General features: G+C 29.0%; 3 protein-coding genes across 7 annotated transcripts in view; 1 reads left to right on the top strand and 2 right to left on the bottom strand.

The window, feature by feature from the left end:
• LOC136982994 (magnesium-dependent phosphatase 1-like) overlaps window positions 1-4,182 on the top strand; it is a 29,490-nt gene extending 25,308 nt beyond the window's left edge. For all 4 annotated transcript variants that reach the window (XM_067279595.1, XM_067279592.1, XM_067279594.1 and 1 more), the window contains exon 6: window positions 4,005-4,182. In XM_067279595.1, coding sequence (XP_067135696.1) covers window positions 4,005-4,090 — 86 coding nt within the window. In that variant the 3' untranslated portion in view covers window positions 4,091-4,182. The remainder of the gene's footprint in view (window positions 1-4,004) is intronic.
• Window positions 4,183-6,477: 2,295 nt separating this feature from the next.
• On the bottom strand, window positions 6,478-8,314 carry LOC136983074 (general transcription factor II-I repeat domain-containing protein 2-like). Its single transcript, XM_067279707.1, has 2 exons — window positions 7,120-8,314; window positions 6,478-7,046 (listed from the first exon to the last, which is right to left on the bottom strand). The coding sequence occupies exons 1-2, from the start codon at window positions 8,312-8,314 to the stop codon at window positions 6,478-6,480; spliced, it is 1,764 nt and encodes a 587-aa protein (XP_067135808.1).
• Window positions 8,315-11,264: 2,950 nt separating this feature from the next.
• Window positions 11,265-14,779, bottom strand: LOC136982988 (PR domain zinc finger protein 5-like). Of its 2 annotated transcripts, none has more exons than XM_067279586.1 (2): window positions 14,723-14,779; window positions 11,265-12,404 (listed from the first exon to the last, which is right to left on the bottom strand). In XM_067279586.1, the coding sequence occupies exon 2, from the start codon at window positions 12,271-12,273 to the stop codon at window positions 11,281-11,283; it is 993 nt and encodes a 330-aa protein (XP_067135687.1). In that variant the 5' UTR covers window positions 12,274-12,404; window positions 14,723-14,779; the 3' UTR covers window positions 11,265-11,280. The 2 variants fall into 2 exon arrangements, with proteins under 2 accessions (XP_067135687.1, XP_067135685.1); XM_067279584.1 differs by lacking the exon at window positions 14,723-14,779 and adding an exon at window positions 13,618-13,735.
• Window positions 14,780-15,670: the final 891 nt, after the last annotated feature.

Genomic DNA, 15,670 nt, shown 5'->3' with positions numbered 1-15,670 from the left:
TAAACAAGGACTTGCTGTGGTATTATTATTTAATCTGCATTTTTAAGCTAGATGTTTCAAGTAATATGATGCAAATGTTATAAGATTTATATTTAACATTGTTTTTTCTGAAAGTCATATTTTATTTAAATTTCATTAATTATTGATAAAATATCAAAACTTTATCCATCTTTTAAATGTTCCTTTAATTAAAAAAAAAGTTATTTTTCCTCATTTAAAAAATAATTAAACATGATCAGAAGCTAGTTTAATCCTCAAATATTAAACAGTTATTTTGAAGTTTCTTTTCATATTGCAAATAAAACTACAATAATGACAATGGATTGCATTTTTTCATTTGAACTGTTGTATGTATGAATATAAACTGTAACTAAAAGAGTTTTGTACTAACAGTTTTTGAAGTAATACATAGACAAATGAAAGACAATTTTCTTAAAAAATTGAAATTGATTTTTAAACTGTTACTGAAATATTACCATCATTAAAACATCAATTTTGAAGTAAATTTTTTTTTGGATGAATTTTATGAAATCACTAGAAATTTCCCTGTCAAAATATGACAGACTTCTTTCTATAAAGTAGCGATTTTAAGAAATTCAAGAAGAGTAACTACCGTATTTTACGGACTATAAGACGCACTTTTTTCTTCGAAAAATTGCCTCCAAAATTCAGGTGCGTCTTATAGTCTGTAGCATCTTATAGGTATTTTTTTAAAAAATTGCTTAAAAATTAAGGTGCGTCTTATAGTCCATAAAATATGGTAATACTTCTACAAATTAAGGGTATCCTATACTTTCCATTGGAACATAATTGATGCATGATAATACATTTTAAATAACAGGCTTGTTAGATTGTTACTTCCAATTGGATAACAGAATGTCAGTCGTATGGTCACTATGGTATTAAATTAATTTGTTGTAGAAGCAAAAAAAAAAAAGCCTTATTGTATTTATTATATTTAAAATTATGCCATTTGCCAAAATATTTTAAAATGCAACTTTAAAGCTAAAATCAATGAAAACTTTTTTATGGCTAATATTTCCATAAAGTAACATATTTTTATGTTCTGACAAGTATAAAACCAAAGTTTCACCTGGAGTGGACAAAATAGTAGTAGTTTTGGGAAATTTGCAAATACACAAGCAATGGCTTTTTTATTAATTCTAAATATTAAAATAATTTGTAACAAATATCTTGTCTGTAATATCCCATATAGTAGAGCCTTGTTTTATGTGGGGTTGTATGGCAAATGGTTAGATGAATCACATTAATCAATTGCCATCCACATTTGCCTGTGGTGAATACCCTTGTATGTATGTAACATACTTGACAAAAAGTAAAATTTTATTATACTGTATATTCAAAAATGTTTAAAATTTTTAACATTTTAAAATTTCTTTAAAATGTTTTAGTTAACACTTTTCTGTTAATTGTAAAAGGTTGCATAAGTGTCTAGACAGTTGTCTAAGAACATTTGAAGTGAACACAAACTTACATGGTACAGTACCTAATGATATGTAACTCATGTAAAACAAGACCATACTGTGTGTTGCATTAACAAAGAGACCTTACAAGGTGTCTGACATGGATCTGAATAATATTGTGTGTGTGTGTGTGTGTGTGTGTGTGTGTGTGTGTGTGGATAAGTCTCAATATAAATATTTATTAAGCAAAGGAAGAAAGGCACTTCTCAAATGTTTTCGAGAAAATCGACATTAAGAAATCCTTATAAGCAAGTTATGACTTATGAGCAAGTTTTACAAGTGTTGTTTATTGAATTCTTTGTGGCTTGCTACTATTGTTTTTTTCATGTATGCAAGGTTGTGAGATTGAATCTTGGTGATAGAATATACAGTAGAGCATCGATTATCCGACTCAATTGGGGACAGGGGTTGGTCGGATAACTGAAAAGTCAGATAACCGAAAAGTATGAAAAAATACATTATTAGTATAGTGTATTAGGCCTGGTTTAAATACTAGCCTTCCTTTCACGGTCGAGCCAGTGCTGCCAGCTAAAACATGCAAAAATTTAACAAAAATAATATTAAAGTAGCCAAGACATAACCAAATATTGTAGCACCACATCACTAGTGGACATTTGAATTTGCAGACTAGAACGCGGTCGGTTAACCGATAAGTCAGCTAATCGGGGGTCGGATAATCGATGCTCTACTGCAGTGTTTCCCAAACTTTTGACATCTGTGTATCCTTTGTATAATTTTCTTAATGCTGAGTACCCCTCGTCAAAAAATTGCATATACTTTAAATCAAAAACCAAAGATAACGAGGATATTCCATTTCTATGTGCTGCTGCAATTGAAAAATCGAAAAAGCCAAAATAGAAGACTATGTGGAAAATATTGTTCCTAGATATAGCGATATGGACTTTAGGTCTCATTTTCGTCTTTCTAGAAGCACTGTCAAAGTAAGTCTCTGCTAAGAATTGTTAGTTGTAGTAACTAGCTACAGAAAAATTGGTTTATTTGGCAATTTTAGCTTTTTATTAATACTAAAGCATATAACAAACCTTTCCTGTTAGAAAAATCGCACAAAAGCTAAAAATACACACGCGCACATTGTAACAATTCAATGTGTAAATACTGGAGGTTTTTGTATGACACTGTTGTCTTGGCCATAGGGTGGAGGAATACACAGAATCACAGCACCCGGCGAAATTGCTAAGAAGTAACAAAGTTTTTTTTATTATTTTTCTATGTTTGCAATCGAAAAAAGTAAACTGCTTGTTGCACCAGGAACAGCCGAAGCACGGTGCAGCGTGTACCCCCACAAAACTCTTCCCGTACCCCTGGGGGTACGCGTACCACACTTTGGGAAACACTGCTCTACTGTATATATATTTTTCCTCTCCAAAAAAAGTGTGAAATTTTTACATAAATTAAAAATCACACAGGCTTACACATTTTTTCTAGTAGATAAATAGACAAAATGTACATATTTCTTTTTTAAACATCTTAACCTTGTAAATGAATTAATGTATTTTAAAAATTCTGGAAGTTATTTTTATAGACAAGTAAAAAAAAAAAAAATCCAGCAACAAGTCGTGTACCTTTTCTGGATTTTATGAGATTTTATTTTGAAAATAACCAAAATAACTAAAAGTGTATATGGCAGCATCTGTTATATAAAGTTTTTATAACAAAGTCTCATATGTTTAATTATTATAAAATAGCAAAAGACTTGATTTTGAGGGTAGAGATGAGTTTTATTAAACAAGTAAAATCTTCAACAAGACTTCCTCTCAAGATGTGCAATGTGACCACAGTATCTCTCCATCCCCTTGACCTTTCACAACCAAAATTTAATAGCATCAATGTCCCTTATATACAAGCTAGCATGCAAAATTTCATTTCTTTATTTCCATGCTGTCCTGAGATATTAAGCAAAATAGATGCCAATACACAGACCCACAGAATTTTTTTGCCTTTTTTTTTTTGGATTCAAGTCATCTCAAAACATGGAGATTTTGTGAAAAATTCAAAGAGTCAAATTTGACACAGTTCCAATACTTTCCCTTGTTATGCATACATAATAGCTGGAAAAGTAAAAGAAAAATACACATTTTTACTAGTAGATAAATAGACAAAATGTATAAGCTCGTCTCATGTGATTTTTAATTATTTGTGTAAAAATTTCTCTTATTTGAGGGGAAATATATTTATATATTCTGTCACTGAGATTTGATCTCAAAACTTGCAAACGCAAAGATGAAATGATAGCAGCAAGCTACAAAGCATTCAATAAACGAAGCTCATAAAACTTGCTTATGTCATTAAGAAATCACCAATGTTGATTTTCTCAAATGCTTGAGAAGTGCACTTTCTCCCTTTACTTAATAAAAGTTTATATTGAGACTTATCCATACACACTTATTATTCAGAGATCCATAACAGTTACCTCATAAAGTCTCCTTGTAAGACTTTGAAAATTTTCTATATAAATTCAAAATTTATTAAAAATTTTCTTTCATTATTTCTTCCTCACAGGAGTCACAAGTATATTGGTACCAAATGGAATTAGCCATCATATGTTGAAGGAAGGATTGAGTCAATTTGCAAGAAATAACCAATAATTTATTATGATTTTTATTACATTGTTATGATAAAACTCCTTGTAAATTATTTTACTTATAAAGTATTAAAAAAGATTGTGTTTAAACCTTGATTTTGAAGTCCTGTATTTGATACATAAAAATTAAGTTTTTAAAAAGTTATATTTTTAAATGGAAGAATTTCATATTTAATACAGATTACAATATATATAAATTTATATTTTAACCTTGTAAAAAAAGTAATGCATTCTTCATTGTTTTTACCTTTGAAAATAAAATATGATTAATTTTTCTATAAACTTGTCAATAATAGTATTTTTATGATAAATATAAATTTTAGGAGAGGAATTAAGATGTTCTATTTTAATAATTTAAAATTTTGTTACATTCAATATCACATTAATATTAAATTAGCTTAGTTATAAAACTTTGTTTGAATATACCATATATTTCTGCAGATAAGACAATATAAATTTTTGTCAAAGATTTATAGTTTTAGCATATATCTGTCCTATAAGACGATCCCCAAACTATCAATGGCCTATGAATTTAGTTTAGATCAGCGATCATCACCTGGATAATAATACTGTAGCGTACGGAATTATGTCCTATTCGTAATTTTTTGAATGAACAAATTTTATTTTCTTGCATTTGGCACCACCACCTTGCAATTGTTGCAAACATTTGCATTGATTCGGGCATTCAGGTAATGACCTTGACTATTCACAAAAATGTCCTATGGGCTATTCTTTTTGTGGACATACCCTACTCTGTACTAGTAAATAATTATGGTTTGTCCATTTTTTTATAATGGTTTAATTTATATAAATTTCAATCTAATTTTTTTTGTATCTGTCCTATAAGACGACCCCCAGATTTTGGGGGCTTTTTTATGATTCAACTATAGTCTTATCTGCAGAAATATACAGTATATTACAATTCAATATATTGAAAAGCTCAATAACTTCACTGTTTACATAGAATTTCATAAAATTTGATTAGTGAATTCTAGAAATTATTTTGACATTCAAAAATACAGCAATTTATAATAAAGTAAACATTTACAGATTTTATGTCTGTGGTTTTAAATAAATAAGCAAGCTTTGACAAAATTAACTTCTTAATTTTCTACAATTGAAATATTTTTGAATTTACTATTATGTGTACATAAATATTTTATTTATTTGAATAGATAATTATTTATTAAAAAAAATATATATATATATATATACATACATACATACACACAATATACTTGTATATTTATAAGTGTGCAATGCCATAATGTTGTAAATGCCAAAAAAGTCAAAAAAAAAAAACTTTTCAGGAGAGGTAAAAGACTTTTTCTAATGAATGAATTCACTTCAATTTTACAATAAAATGGTAAAAACTTTCTAGGGTTACAAATTCTCTGCAATATCAAAATGATGTAAATATAAGCTGTAATGTTTTAAGCACCAAAAGTCACATGACTTGCACTCTGGCACTTTAAACATTATATATTCACATAAATTCATCTTCAAAATACAGTCACTTACAGTGCCAATATTGCTACAATATTCTTTTGCAGCAGAAAACATTGCATTTAGAATTCAATTCTTCAATAAAATGTATTTAGAGAAAAATGGCATTGCACACTTCGTATATATCAGGGGTGGCCAACTTTTGTGTACATAAGATCTACTTTTTATCTTAAAAATGTGTCGTGATCGACTTGTTGTCGTAGACATAGTTTAGGTGGCGAGGAGGAGATGTGAAATACATACTATGCTTATACACTGTTTCAGTACGAGGTGCACTCCCGCAAGCTATGGGTAGATAAGCAAAAGATATGTTCAAAACTATTTTTTATTTTTTAAATCACTTATTTTCATTCATAAAGAAAACAAATTTCCAGACTCAACTTTTGATATTTGTAGGTACGAGTTCATTCATTTGCAGCTAATTCGATTTTTCAACACTTTTTCAAGATTATATTTTAAGTTACTAAAAATCTATTTAATTTTTTTATCAACTGCGATGTATAAGTTGTGGTACTGTTTGTTCTTAAATATGAAAAAGTTGTTATAAAAATGCACAAAATGGCAGATAATTTGATTTTAAGATTTCACTTTCGCGATTTTATTTTATTTTATTTTATTTTTTTGCGCCAGGAAAATTTATCGTGGTAGAATGATATAAGATTTTTAGACTTATTTTTTGCCAATTTATCAATTGTTCGCGGGAGTGCACCTCGTTCTGAAACAGCCTGTATATCTACCTACGTAAAAAACAACATAATTATTTAACGGGCCAAAAAAATCACTTCCAAGAGAATTAAAACAACACGAGTAATTATTAACAATATTTATTAATTCAAATTAGCTACAGATAAAGACATATTTAGAATTTATTTTATTACCTTAACATTAATGAGAGGACTGAGTTTGCATGTCTCTAACCAAGAAATCATAATTAGGTGTATATCCTGACAAAGATAATAATAATGAGTCTTCAGTATGGGAATCAGTGAGGACGGAACGTTGTTTAGTCTTCGTTAACTTTAAGTATGAAAATGCCGATTCACACAGATACGTAGATCTGAAACAAGAATAAATATATTCGCTACATTTGGTGATACTGGGATATTTTTCTCGTTTGACGTATTTCCAAAAATTTTCTTCAAATTTTCTGGCTTGTAAGATTAAATCAGTTTGTAAAATTATAATTTCATTTTCTAATGCCTTTTGCTCCATATGAAATATGTCTGAAATTTTTTGGCTAATGCATTTCACACTTAAATCTTTTTTAAAAGGAAAAGATATAAATTCCACAATTTCTTTAATTTTTTCAAAATCTTGGAATCTTATCTCAAAATCTTCAATTACTTTTTGGATTTCCGTGATGTATTTGTCGATCTTATAATTAATATTTTTATGTTTTTGTATATTATCCGCCATATTTGGAAAATGATTCAGATTATTTTGTTGCAGATCTTCTATTAGCAAAATAAATTTTGTTTTATATATAATCTATGCAGCTGATCATATCAATTACTGTTTTATTTTTACCTTGTAATTCTAAATTTAAATGACTTAATATTGAAGTAAAATCGGTAAGAAATGCTAAGTCACTAAGCCAAGTTTCATCATTTATATTTTCACATTTTCCACCTTGCTCGTGAAGAAAATCTATTATTTCAGGCAATAAATCACGAAATCGTTGCAGAAATTTACCTCTGCTTAGCCATCTAACATCGGTATGTAGTAATAATTCAGGTTGACCTTCGTCAAGCTGCAGTTGGAAGAGACGCCGTTTGAGGGAACTTCCTCGAATTGAATTAACAATTTTAAACGCTATGTCCATTACCTCTTTTGTGTTTAGTCTCTTGCTGGCTAACACTTGCTGGTGAATTATGCAGTGGTAGCTCAAAAAGGCTGGGAATTTATCTTCATTTTGACATAGGGTTATAAATCCATTTATGCGACCTATCATTGCAGCTGCGCCATCCGTTGTTATTGAAACTAATTTAAAAAGTGGTACTTTCAAATCATTGAGCAAGTTTTTAAAGGCTTTGAATATATCTACACCTCTAGTCCTTTCTTTCAAAGAAATCATACCCAACAATTCTTCTTTACATGTAAAATCCTTAAAAACCATACGAATGAAAACAAGTAATTGTGCTGTATCACTTATATCTGTCGATTCATCACATTGAAGGGAAAAACAAGAACATCTATTAATATCGTTATATAACTGTTCTTTTACATTTCCACTCATCTTCTCAATTCGTCGCATCACAGTGTTTCGAGACAGTTGTAGATCTTGAATTGCAGCAATAATTTCACTCTTGTTCTTAAAATCATTAAAAAGTGAATCTGACATTTCCAAAAAAATTTCCTTTACAAATTCACCGTCAGAAAATGTTTTACAGTTTTTTGCTAAGAGGTAGCTTACTTTGAATGATGCAGTAGTTACTGCTTGTGACTTCAACATTGGTTTTTTGAAAACATTTTGTTGATTTGTTAATTGAGTTTTAAGACCCCTAACTTTATGTTTTCTCAGTTCGGAATTTGGTGGATAATCTGTTTGATACTTGTTATGTAAAGCTAAAAAATGTCTCTCCAGATTACCCTTTTTAGCGATGGCTATCGAAGTAAGGCATATTAAGCAACGACATTTATCATTCACCATTGTAAAAAAGTAATCGAGTTCCCATTCTTCATTGAAATGATAAGTTTTCGATTTTTTTGGTTTACTACTCATGTTCGTGGGTATACTAAAATGCAAAAGAAATACGACAATAAGTATTGAATTAAATATTTTCCTAGAAAATTAAGAAAATAGTTTAGAGGTCTGTTGCGGAGAACGCTTACTTATCAAGTAAATAGATAGGTAAGAAAAGCCACAATTTAATTTAAAACATAAAGAAAAGGTACTTACATTTTAAACAGAAAAAAATTGAAACTCAACGTTATCACTTTCGGGGACCACCACTTCACCCTTCCTCTCTTTACCGTGTTTCGACCTACTCTCTCCGCCCCTCTTCCAGCCTTTCTTTATTTCGGTTTTATGACCCTTTGTCTACATTTCTTATTCCCTTTTTATAACTGTACTCAAATGGATTGCACATGGACCGACAAAACCACAACTCAGGGAGGACGCGGAGGGTCCGATATCACTACAGTTGCGTTTGCGCGTTATGTTCACGCGTTGCGTTCGGTTACAAGTGTAACACATTAAATCAAGACATCGCAAACGATCGACCAAAATTGGGTTCGCGATCGACTTGTTGGCCATCCCGAATCGACTTGTTGGCCACCCCTGGTATATATAATACAATATAATGTGTGTGTGTATAAAATATGTTCAATGAAAATTCCTAAAAAATTCTACTGGCTTCAATATATCTTACAATAGCTGCCATTTAAAATGTATTTGAATAGAAACATATGATTTAGCAATACTTCAATATTTTAAAATGTTGATTTTAATAAAATTTCCTTCAGTTAATCAATTGATCTTTTATAGATGTTGTACAGTACCATCTATTAATTCTAAGCTCTGAAAATTAATTTTTTGTATCTGGAGATGAAATTGTTTTTAGTCCTCAGGCTACAAGAAGAATTTGTATATTAAAACCAGTCAAACAACTTTCCCATCAGCTGATTTCATCTCAAACAGATTAAACTGATTTCATGCTTAGAGTTAATGGCTGCATTCAGCAAACTCATCTGTTTTTGAGAAATTAAGTATTTTTCTGCTGAGCCTTCTACAGAAATGCTACTTTGGAACACGGAGTGTGGTGACATATTTAGTAGCAGACTTCATTTATATTGCCTGTTATAACTGATCAAAGATGACATGCCCACACAACAAGTATGTATTATTTACAAATATGAAGATGTGCACTATAATATTAATCGACCCACATAAATTATTATTTTGTCTATAGCTGTACGAATTTAATTCACTTCTATGTTTTTAATTTATAGAAATGAGCAAAAGCTACTGTATTGCCATCAATCATGTACCAACTCTTAATTCATCATTCAGTAAATTCATTTGCATTACATAACAGTTACTGTCAAAATACATCTGCTCAGTTAAAACTGTTGAGCCTGCTGAATGTAGATAATTTACACACAATACATAATAATGGCTAACATTTAACATAAAGCTAACATCACATTGACATAATTTATTGAGATATAAAGCATACTAAAAACTGTTTTAAGTTTGTATATTGTGTTAAATTTAGAAAATAATTATATAATAATATTGTGTTAATGTAAAAAGTATAAGATTTAATTTTAAGTCATTATTATTCTTTTTAACTCTGCCCTCTGTGCACTAAGAGGGCCTTTTTTCTCAAGTCTATTGTAAGTTTTCTTGGGCTCACAATAGGATATTCAACTTGTGAGGGATGGAGCTAACATTTGGAACAGATCACCCCCAAAAATTTTTGCAGTTTTTTATCTGCCAAGATCCCCAAATTGATAGGCAGATGCCTCAACCACCTTGGCCATCTGAACAAAAATTTCTTTAACTAGAAGTTCTCTAATTTTGAGAGTTAGCATTGAACATAGTTATTTATCTTAAAAATATTCATGTGAATTTCCAAGTTATTTACAGTGATATTTTGTTTTCTAATTTTATACAGCAAATGTTTTAAAACTAATCCAATAAGAAACAATTTTTTGACACACAAAACTCAATTTAATTGACATGTGTGTGACATAATTTAATGATAAATCAATTGAAATTATTACATTTAAATGTGTTACTTTAGTACTGTATTTAAAACTTCAACTCAAGTATGATAAAAGTACTAAATGAAAAATATGTCTAAAACATTATGAGAAATTTCATGAAAATCTAATATAGATTTTCATGAAATTTCTAGATAGACTAGATACTGTGGATTAGCTATCAAAAATGTTTTTATTATTTGATATTTTGTTTCTATGTTCAGCAGACTTAAAAGTTCTAATTGAGCAGAGGTACAGTAGCAGTACTGCTATGTAATGGCAATGTATCTGTTTAAAGATTAATTACAATTATGCAAGTGATTGGTGACTGCTCATTAGCTTCTGTTTGTTTCTAACAACTTAAAACAAAAGTGAAATAATTCATCCTTAAATTTATATTTTGCACATATTTGTTTTTAATTGTTGATAGTAGTATGTGGATGGATTAATACTATAATGTGTCTCTCCATTTTTGTAAAAAATATAAAATATTCTTCACTTATTTTAGGAGCACATCTTTAATGAGTTATTCCTACCTGAAGGTAGCATAAATGATGTCCACTACCAAACATGACATCAATATACTCAACATGTTCTGAAGTAGCACTTCTGTGGAGGATGTTCAGCAAAAAAATAATCATTCTTCTACATTAAGCAGACTCAGCAGTTCCAATGTCAAACTGTAATGCAGAAACAAATAAGTACAGTACATGTTGAGTAAACATTATGGAATGGTCAAAGATCATATTAATGTTTAAAAATACATTAGGCAGAAAAACCACTATTAGTAAGAATATGCATTATATGATGATTTACCCTTACTAATTTTTTAAGATAAAGCATAGATATCCTTAATAATGTACATCAGCTGTCTCACATTCTCTTGAACATGCATATAATCAAACTATTTCAGAAGATATTCTTCTTGTAAATACATTTCTTATTCCACATATAATCTAAAATCATTAAATTTCACAAATTTCAAATCTTTGGAGTTACACTTAATTTATGATGACTAGTTAGATGATGTTGCAAAAAACTGTTTTTAAAAAATTTTGCTGGACATTTTGCACATCCGTACGTTGGTACAAAAAATTTATCTATTTTGTGATGTTTTTGTTTATGATTTTGTAAGTGATGACTCCGAAGAAATTTGATATTACAATGGCTACAATTATATTTCATTGTTTTTAATGTTGTTTGCTTGGTCAAATTCTTTGTAACTTTATATGAACAAGATTGTCTGTTGTTCATAAGCTTAGAATTCTTCACAGGTATGTTTTTAAGAACTTTATTTTGGACATTAGATTTGAAATTTTTAATTTCTGTCTGTTTTGGCATTTTATTTTCTTTGTCTATAGTTATATCAGATGAACACATATGTTCATAAGCTGTGTTACAAATAGGATAATAGTCATTTGAAATTTCATCTTTATGATGATACTTGCAAAGATGAGTTACAAGATGATTAACAGTAAAGTAACATGCTTGGCAGAATACACAGGCAAACTTTGCAATATCATTTCCTCTTTTTATGATTTCACTCTTGTGCATTGTTTTTACATGAAGTTTCATTGTTGATAGTGTTTCAAATGAGAGGGGACAATATTTACAAAAATGCAAACTATTATGATTAATTTTCAAGTGTTGTAAAAAGAAACTGTGAATTGAATATGTTTTTTTACATTCTAGACATAAAAAGGATTTAATTTGAAATGGTTCAGTAGCAGAACCATGAGTCCACATATGAATATTTAAAATTTGTGCAGTTTGAAACTTATCAGAACATATTTTACAGATATACTCTTTTCCTGTATATTCTTCTAAAGACATATCTTTTGTTCTTAATTCTGTGTTATTTAAATTCTGCATTTCCTTATATTTCAATAGTTTATGACTTTTTACAATATCAGTTCCATATGATATTTCAGCTTTTCTTTTAGGAGGCATTTTTATCAAATCATCATCATCCATTATTTGAATTAACTGCAAATTTTCAAACACTTAGAACATTGCTTATTATAGATGTCTTTACAATGCTCTTCACTGTCTTCTCTTAATAATGCATATAATCAATAACTGTAATTCATTTTATCCAGTTAAATCTGAAATAAAAAGTTTATAAGAATATAAACATTAAAATTATTAAGTTTTAAAATAAATTCAAAAATTAGTATAAAGTGCTCATTAGTTTTATAATTATAAAAAATTACTTATACAGGTGGTCCATTTTAATCAACTCACTGGAATAATTCAAAAAATATGCATCCTAAATAAAAATCATCTTTCTAAAAATGTTAGACACTCATTACCTTGAAATAGGAGATGAGTGGGTAAAAATTGAAAGAAATAAGTATAATTCCTGAAACATTTTCTGTACTATCAAAACCATTTATTGACTATTTATGGATTACAGCTAAAACATTTAAAATAATTATTTTCATAATTAACCAGATTCAGCATCTTCCAATCTGATCATATTGTTACAGTATTCATGTCTGCTTCTATGTTATCATAGGAATCAAGATCTTGACTACTGCCATTACCTGATTAAAATTCAACATTTCTTTTGGAATACGAGCGAGTTTTCCCAAATTGTAAACTTGATCACGACTTTTCCCACATTCTATATTCAAAAATATTTACAATTTTATTTCAAAAAGCATTTCCAGGAACATTGGAATAGAATATTATCTGACTCCAGACACTTGGAAGAGATAGTTTAAAAATCTATCTATCACTCTAAACTACATTATTCTATACAATGAGGTACTTCAACATATTTCTCTGTTTTTCAACCTGAGGTTATTTTTTAATAGTATCTTTATTCCCTGAGATTTATATGAAGCCCTAAATTTAACTGAGAAAATACAGTAAATCTGATAAATATAAAACATTACATTTGAATATTTTTATCAAAAAGTTTCAGATTAGAATTTTATGTCCTTATTTTAAAAGGATATAAAATTTTATATGAGCCAATAACACAAAGAATATATATGAAATTATAATTTTCTACGATATCATTTAAAAATAATCTTCCTGTGAATCATTCCTTTTCATTTTGAATGTAAATTCTGAGAATTCAGATACAGGTTTTATATGAATAATAACCGCATCTTGTTTCTAAAGTCCTTGAATAGTGGCTGCACGTATATTTGAAACTTTGAAAACTTATAAAAACAATGAAAAATTAACAAAAACCATAGTTTATGATAGGTAAGTACCATATTTATTTAACAAAAATCTTTAATAGAAAATATGTAAAATATACAACATAGGGTAGGACTGGATTGATGGAAAAAAGCAATGACACACATGGATGATTTGCCGGGAGGGTTTTCTATGGAAAACTTGCCCTATTTAGGTGTTAGACACAAAGAAATCCTGAAAAACTCCACATGGCCAGACTGTGTCAGATATAAATCTGCAACCAACTATCAGTATTCAATAGTTTATCCATTCTGACACTGATGCACAATATACAAAAGATTTATTTTATTAAATGCTTATATAGAAAATAATACTCATTACAAGCAAAGATAATAGTTACCATTTAAATTATAATTTGTTTTTAAATTAAATTATAATTTCGTAAATTAATCAACTTTTGTAAATAAAAATACTTAAATACTTTATTAATAACAGGCATCAAATGAATACTTGGAGGAGAAATTGTAATAAGTTTTTGGTAATTTTTCAACTGTTATATTCATTATGCAATTCAAACCTAATTTTTAATAAACTATTATATCAATGATGAGATTTTTTCTTGTTTAACGTTTTTTTAATCCTTAACTGCATTGTAGTCTCACAGACTGTACCGCTTGACATTCATTGTTGTAGGAATAAAACTATAAAGTTATTTACATCAGGAATTGAAAAACATGTTTAGTTTTCTAAATTTACAAAGTATTTTTTGGATTAATCATTATTATAACCCAATCTATAGTTTGTGAGATATACGGTTTAAGCTTGTTTTGTGTACTTTTAAGTTAGTGTGCAACACTCAGTTCGGCAGTGTTCTTGCTATTTCTAGATCAGTAGCTTTCCATTTTTACAAGTTTAAATTTAGGGCTGTCTGAGAGACTGCACCATTGAGCATAACATATTTTTTTCATATCTAGAATAGCTTCATATCTTCCTGAACTTCTAAATCAGTTCTATATGGAAATTAAGATTGTGAGGAATGTCTTTTTTAGTAGTATGACGTATTTGGTAGTATTTGGTAAATAAAATACAGGAATCCTGTACAATTAGCAGGATATTTTTCGAGAACTGAACGACTCATTAGTTTATAAAATAATTAATTAATAATACTACCATGCATCATTAATGGGAATAAGCTTATTCCTTAAACAAATTATTTATATCAAAAACTATCTCAAAAAAGCAAATTTTGTATTGAAATAAAACAACGTACCCGTAATCTGTTAGAGAGCTGTTTACATAACTTCTCTCTCGCCTAAATTTTAAATTTTAGTGCCCTTTTCTAATTGGCTAAGTCAAATCTAAACTACCCAATTGTGTTGTCTCGGAGTGATCGATTTATTCATAAACGTCATCAAAATTGACGTTTAACATCTTTTTAACAATATTCCAGTGTAAAATAAAATTATAAATTAAATTTAATTATCTTTAAAAATAAACTCTTTTCTATTTAATTAAATGAAAATATTAAATTGTTTGTATCATATTGCCAGAAGCTGTTTATTGAATAAGTCATAAAATGTTTAGTCTCTGTCGTATATAAGTTTAGAATAACAAAAGAATAAATAAAAACATATAAAATTCCATTATAAAATATTTATGTCATATAATTATTACTTCATTGTCTATTACTATATATAATATATAATAATATACATGTAAAGAAAGTTGTTTTGTTTTGGCCGCTTTTCGGAAACAAAATTTAATTTGTTTTGCTTCATATCATTATGAATCTCTCGATATGAAATGGTTATACTTTTTTTTTTAACTCTTTCCGCCCTGTGGGCACTAAGAGGGCCTCTTTTAGAAGGCCCATTATGGATTCGGCCAGGCCCACAATGGGGCGACCGGGTGGTGAGGGACTGGGCCCGACATATCCGAACGGACCACCCCCCGAAAAATACCTGGGGATTTTCTACCCGTTCGGATTCGATCCCGAGTCCCCCAGAGCGGTAGACTGCCACCTTGACCGCTCGGCCATCCGGCCTAAATAGTTATACTGTATTTATTCGACATCTTTCTACTTCTACAAAATATCGTTTTTTTGTTCTAAATACAAGATGTGCCCAAATATTCAATAGTTTTAGGAATGAGTTAAAATTTCAAAACGCGTTACTATATAAAGACATTTATTTAATATTTTCAAAATAATCATTTCAAA

The sequence above is a fragment of the Centruroides vittatus genome, unplaced genomic scaffold (assembly GCF_030686945.1).
Source record: "Centruroides vittatus isolate TY-2023 unplaced genomic scaffold, ASM3068694v2 contig_875, whole genome shotgun sequence".
In the NCBI taxonomy this organism is placed as follows: Eukaryota; Metazoa; Arthropoda; class Arachnida; order Scorpiones; family Buthidae; genus Centruroides; species Centruroides vittatus.
The sequence above is the reverse complement of the archived record's forward strand: the minus strand, read 5'-3'. Positions and strand labels throughout refer to the sequence as shown.

What these genes read in the sequence shown, in the direction of transcription:
- LOC136983074 (XM_067279707.1), bottom strand. Translation starts at nt 8,314, where the DNA reads ATGAGTAGTAAACCAAAAAAATCGAAAACTTATCATTTCAATGAAGAA. An exon ending in TTTAAATTTAGAATTACAAG is followed by an intron (nt 7,047 to 7,119) that starts GTAAAAATAAAA and finishes TTTTGCTAATAG; the next exon opens with AAGATCTGCAACAAAATAAT.
- LOC136982988 (XM_067279586.1), bottom strand. Translation starts at nt 12,273, where the DNA reads ATGGATGATGATGATTTGATAAAAATGCCTCCTAAAAGAAAAGCTGAA.